This window comes from Sinocyclocheilus anshuiensis, unplaced genomic scaffold (assembly GCF_001515605.1).
Source record: "Sinocyclocheilus anshuiensis isolate Anshui unplaced genomic scaffold, SAMN03320099.WGS_v1.1 scaffold1689, whole genome shotgun sequence".
Classification (NCBI taxonomy): domain Eukaryota; kingdom Metazoa; phylum Chordata; class Actinopteri; order Cypriniformes; family Cyprinidae; genus Sinocyclocheilus; species Sinocyclocheilus anshuiensis.
This window is the reverse complement of record NW_015540840.1, coordinates 214,387-221,030: the sequence shown is the minus strand read 5'-3', so window position 1 is coordinate 221,030 and position 6,644 is coordinate 214,387. Positions and strand designations below refer to the sequence as shown.

Sequence of the window (6,644 nt, the reverse complement as noted above, 5' to 3'; positions counted from 1 at the left end):
CGTTGCACTTTGCAGCATCTCACACAGGGGCGTTGCTAGACCTAAAGCTCTACTGGGGCACAGGCCCCCATTACTTTTTCTATCACTTTTTTCTTGAAAGCCTGCTGTGTGCAAGAACAATGGATAATTACATCTTTTCAATGATTCACAATAACAATATTTCAAGAAACCAGTCATTTCATGGCTGCAACTAAAATAAAGAGCATATTTAATCTAGAACACAGGTATTCCCCGGTTTCCCAGCCAAGTCCAAACAAGGTTGGTTCATTTTTTGAGCATTAAACTGTACTGTCTGTAATAGTACATAGTTATCTCAGCCATAGTTACTTACTGCCAACTGCACAGCAGATTTATACTGGGGCACAGATTTATACTGGGGCACAGATTTATACTGGAGCACAGATTTATACTGGGGCACAGCAGATTTATACTGGGGCACAGCAGATTTATACTGGGGCACAGCAGATTTATACTGGGGCACAGCAGCTTTATACTGGGGCACAGCAGCTTTATACTGGAGCACAGATTTATACTGGGGCACAGCAGATTTGTACTGGGGCACAGCAGATTTATACTGGGGCACAGATTTATACAGGGGCACAGCAGATTTATACAGGGGCACAGCAGATTTATACAGGGGCACAGCAGATTTATACAGGGGCACAGCAGATTTATACAGGGGCACAGCAGATTTATACAGGGGCACAGCAGATTTATACAGGGGCACAGCAGATTTATACAGGGGCACAGCAGATTTATACAGGGGCACAGCAGATTTATACAGGGGCACAGCAGATTTATACAGGGGCACAGCAGATTTATACAGGGGCACAGCAGATTTATACAGGGGCACAGCAGATTTATACAGGGGCACAGCAGATTTATACAGGGGCACAGCAGATTTATACAGGGGCACAGCAGATTTATACAGGGGCACAGCAGATTTATACAGGGGCACAGCAGATTTATACAGGGGCACAGCAGATTTATACAGGGGCACAGCAGATTTATACAGGGGCACAGCAGATTTATACAGGGGCACAGCAGATTTATACAGGGGCACAGCAGATTTATACAGGGGCACAGCAGATTTATACAGGGGCACAGCAGATTTATACAGGGGCACAGCAGATTTATACAGGGGCACAGCAGATTTATACAGGGGCACAGCAGATTTATACAGGGGCACAGCAGATTTATACAGGGGCACAGCAGATTTATACAGGGGCACAGCAGATTTATACAGGGGCACAGCAGATTTATACAGGGGCACAGCAGATTTATACAGGGGCACAGCAGATTTATACAGGGGCACAGCAGATTTATACAGGGGCACAGCAGATTTATACAGGGGCACAGCAGATTTATACAGGGGCACAGCAGATTTATACAGGGGCACAGCAGATTTATACAGGGGCACAGCAGATTTATACAGGGGCACAGCAGATTTATACAGGGGCACAGCAGATTTATACAGGGGCACAGCAGATTTATACAGGGGCACAGCAGATTTATACAGGGGCACAGCAGATTTATACAGGGGCACAGCAGATTTATACAGGGGCACAGCAGATTTATACAGGGGCACAGCAGATTTATACAGGGGCACAGCAGATTTATACAGGGGCACAGCAGATTTATACAGGGGCACAGCAGATTTATACAGGGGCACAGCAGATTTATACAGGGGCACAGCAGATTTATACAGGGGCACAGCAGATTTATACAGGGGCACAGCAGATTTATACAGGGGCACAGCAGATTTATACAGGGGCACAGCAGATTTATACAGGGGCACAGCAGATTTATACAGGGGCACAGCAGATTTATACAGGGGCACAGCAGATTTATACAGGGGCACAGCAGATTTATACAGGGGCACAGCAGATTTATACAGGGGCACAGCAGATTTATACAGGGGCACAGCAGATTTATACAGGGGCACAGCAGATTTATACAGGGGCACAGCAGATTTATACAGGGGCACAGCAGATTTATACAGGGGCACAGCAGATTTATACAGGGGCACAGCAGATTTATACAGGGGCACAGCAGATTTATACAGGGGCACAGCAGATTTATACAGGGGCACAGCAGATTTATACTGGAGCACAGATTTATAGTGGAGCACAGCAGATTTATATTGGGGCACAGCAGATTTATACTGCAGCACAGATTTATACTGGAGCACAGATTTATACAGGGGCACAGCAGATTTATACTGGGGCACAGATGTATTCTGCTGCAGCGCAGATTTATACTGGGGCACAGCAGATTTATACTGAGGCACAGCAGATTTATACTGGGGCACAGATGTATTCTGCTGCAGCGCAGATTTATACTGGGGCACAGCAGATTTATACTGAGGCACAGCAGATTTATACTGGGGCACAGATGTATTCTGCTGCAGCGCAGATTTATACTGGGGCACAGCAGATTTATACTGAGGCACAGCAGATTTATACTGGGGCACAGATGTATTCTGCTGCAGCGCAGATTTATACTGGGGCACAGCAGATTTATACTGAGGCACAGCAGATTTATACTGGGGCACAGATGTATTCTGCTGCAGCGCAGATTTATACTGGGGCACAGCAGATTTATACTGAGGCACAGCAGATTTATACTGGGGCACAGATGTATTCTGCTGCAGCGCAGATTTATACTGGGGCACAGCAGATTTATACTGAGGCACAGCAGATTTATACTGGGGCACAGATGTATTCTGCTGCAGCGCAGATTTATACTGGGGCACAGCAGATTTATACTGAGGCACAGCAGATTTATACTGGGGCACAGATGTATTCTGCTGCAGCGCAGATTTATACTGGGGCACAGCAGATTTATACTGAGGCACAGCAGATTTATACTGGGGCACAGATGTATTCTGCTGCAGCGCAGATTTATACTGGGGCACAGCAGATTTATACTGAGGCACAGCAGATTTATACTGGGGCACAGATGTATTCTGCTGCAGCGCAGATTTATACTGGGGCACAGCAGATTTATACTGAGGCACAGCAGATTTATACTGGGGCACAGATGTATTCTGCTGCAGCGCAGATTTATACTGGGGCACAGCAGATTTATACTGAGGCACAGCAGATTTATACTGGGGCACAGATGTATTCTGCTGCAGCGCAGATTTATACTGGGGCACAGCAGATTTATACTGAGGCACAGCAGATTTATACTGGGGCACAGATGTATTCTGCTGCAGCGCAGATTTATACTGGGGCACAGCAGATTTATACTGAGGCACAGCAGATTTATACTGGGGCACAGATGTATTCTGCTGCAGCGCAGATTTATACTGGGGCACAGCAGATTTATACTGAGGCACAGCAGATTTATACTGGGGCACAGATGTATTCTGCTGCAGCGCAGATTTATACTGGGGCACAGCAGATTTATACTGAGGCACAGCAGATTTATACTGGGGCACAGATGTATTCTGCTGCAGCGCAGATTTATACTGGGGCACAGCAGATTTATACTGAGGCACAGCAGATTTATACTGGGGCACAGATGTATTCTGCTGCAGCGCAGATTTATACTGGGGCACAGCAGATTTATACTGAGGCACAGCAGATTTATACTGGGGCACAGATGTATTCTGCTGCAGCGCAGATTTATACTGGGGCACAGCAGATTTATACTGAGGCACAGCAGATTTATACTGGGGCACAGATGTATTCTGCTGCAGCGCAGATTTATACTGGGGCACAGCAGATTTATACTGAGGCACAGCAGATTTATACTGGGGCACAGATGTATTCTGCTGCAGCGCAGATTTATACTGGGGCACAGCAGATTTATACTGAGGCACAGCAGATTTATACTGGGGCACAGATGTATTCTGCTGCAGCGCAGATTTATACTGGGGCACAGCAGATTTATACTGAGGCACAGCAGATTTATACTGGGGCACAGATGTATTCTGCTGCAGCGCAGATTTATACTGGGGCACAGCAGATTTATACTGAGGCACAGCAGATTTATACTGGGGCACAGATGTATTCTGCTGCAGCGCAGATTTATACTGGGGCACAGCAGATTTATACTGAGGCACAGCAGATTTATACTGGGGCACAGATGTATTCTGCTGCAGCGCAGATTTATACTGGGGCACAGCAGATTTATACTGAGGCACAGCAGATTTATACTGGGGCACAGATGTATTCTGCTGCAGCGCAGATTTATACTGGGGCACAGCAGATTTATACTGAGGCACAGCAGATTTATACTGGGGCACAGATGTATTCTGCTGCAGCGCAGATTTATACTGGGGCACAGCAGATTTATACTGAGGCACAGCAGATTTATACTGGGGCACAGATGTATTCTGCTGCAGCGCAGATTTATACTGGGGCACAGCAGATTTATACTGAGGCACAGCAGATTTATACTGGGGCACAGATGTATTCTGCTGCAGCGCAGATTTATACTGGGGCACAGCAGATTTATACTGAGGCACAGCAGATTTATACTGGGGCACAGATGTATTCTGCTGCAGCGCAGATTTATACTGGGGCACAGCAGATTTATACTGAGGCACAGCAGATTTATACTGGGGCACAGATGTATTCTGCTGCAGCGCAGATTTATACTGGGGCACAGCAGATTTATACTGAGGCACAGCAGATTTATACTGGGGCACAGATGTATTCTGCTGCAGCGCAGATTTATACTGGGGCACAGCAGATTTATACTGAGGCACAGCAGATTTATACTGGGGCACAGATGTATTCTGCTGCAGCGCAGATTTATACTGGGGCACAGCAGATTTATACTGGGGCACAGCAGATTTTAACATTGAATAAAGCCACATGATCAGTACCTGAGATTATCATTGTCATAGTTTGGATGTTGTTATTCCAGCCAAGATGTCAAATAGAAATCAAAACTGTTTCTGAAATAGAATTCGCTTGTTGCATCTGGACATCAGAAGCTCAAGGAAAATTTGATTTCTCAGTTCATGACACCTTTAATTCAACTGACCGTGTGTCATACTCGTTTGAATATCATACTCTATACTGCATTATCTAATTAATATTCATAAACCAAGCCGTAGTAGCGTTCGTTCATTAGCATCTCAGTGCCCTCTGATTGGACTGAATGAAAGCAGGCAAAAAAGACTCCGGAAACAGAATACTAGTTTGTTCAATTTGTTTTCTGTTTCAACTAAAATTCTAATTGCGTTTGTTTTTATTGTGGAATCTCGTAGCTGTCTGTCGAATATCACTGCTGAAGCTGTAGTTTTGTGACTCGTCCTGCAGGCTCTGTTGGCCGGTCCGTGGGAACAACCCTCACTCACACACACACTCACTCACTCACTCACTCACACACACACACAGAGGCGCTGCAGGTGTGGCTATGTGTATTTGTAGGAGCGCCGGGGAAGCGTGTTTTTGCCGGTGTGTGTTGTTGGTGTTGTAGGGATTTCTGCACATATGGCTAACACACTCTGCTCAGTTGTAGTTGTAGTGTATGTGAGGTGATTTAAAGTAACTCTGCGTGTGTGTGTGTGTGTGTGTGTGTGTGTGTGTGAGGAGTGTCTTTAAAGTGAGTCCAACTGCAATAGATGATGTGATTGTGTGTCCTGCTGCTGTAAATGACAACATCGTGTTTCATTTTTCTCTACAGAGCCTGTCTGGGAGAACATGAGGTGAACACACACACACACACCCCAGTGTGTCTGGTTAATTTCGCACTGCAGCTGATAAGCTGGATCCTGTCGTTCTTCAGATTAAACTGAAGGTCAAACGATTCTAGTACTGAAAGTCAGGCTGGAGGTGTTGATTTGTGTTTGTTAGTACTCACTCAGACTCACATATCATCACAGTAGTCAAGTCACCTTTATTTGTATAGTGCTTTATACAATACTGGTTGTGTCAGAGTAGCTTTACTGAGTCAAACAAGAAAATAGTTTGTCAATAATGCAAGAAGACAATAACAAAGAGTCATTTTTCCAGTTAAAGTCAGTTCATTGATGATTCAGTGATGTCATCATCCAGTTCAGCTCTCTTCCAATAGTGTCTGTGCAGTCAAGTGTCCCCAACTAAGCAAGACAAAGGAACCAAAACTCCATCAGTGACAGAATGGAGAAAAAACCTTGGGAGAAACCAGGCTCAGTCGGGGGGCCAGTTCTCCTCTGGCCAGACGAACCAGCAGGTTGATCCATGCTGCAGCAAAGTCACATTGTGCAGAGGACTCAGCTGGTTCCTGTGGTCCTGTCCCGGTGGCTGTCTAGGAGACAAGGTCTTCACTGGGGATCTGTCTCTGGGGCTCATCTAGTTGTCCTGGTCTCCGCTGACATTCAGGGCTGTAGAGGTCCTCTCTAGGTGCTGATCCACCATCTGATCTGGATACAGACTGGATCTGGTGGCTACGGTGACCTCGGAATAAAAGAGAAACAGACTAGCGTAGATGCCATTCTTCTACCGATGTAGCGAGTACATCGGGTGTTATGGGAAGTGTTCCCGGTTCCGGTTGACCTAATTAATGCAGCCTAACAATCCTTTAACGGATTTAAATATTAGAAATGTGTTAGTGTGTTATGTGTAAGCCAGGTTAAAGAGATGGGTCTTTAATCTAGATTTAAACTGACAGAGTGTGTCTGCCTCCCGAACAATGTTAGGTAG

At 45.7% G+C, this 6,644-nt stretch overlaps 1 protein-coding gene across 1 annotated transcript in view; it reads left to right on the top strand.

Moving 5' to 3' along the window:
- Positions 1 to 6,644, top strand: part of LOC107687495 (NF-X1-type zinc finger protein NFXL1-like) — a 24,587-nt gene that overhangs the window by 8,709 nt on the left and 9,234 nt on the right. The window contains exon 12 of the mRNA XM_016484855.1: positions 6,193 to 6,261. Within this exon, the coding sequence (XP_016340341.1) occupies positions 6,193 to 6,261 (69 nt within the window). The remainder of the gene's footprint in view (positions 1 to 6,192; positions 6,262 to 6,644) is intronic.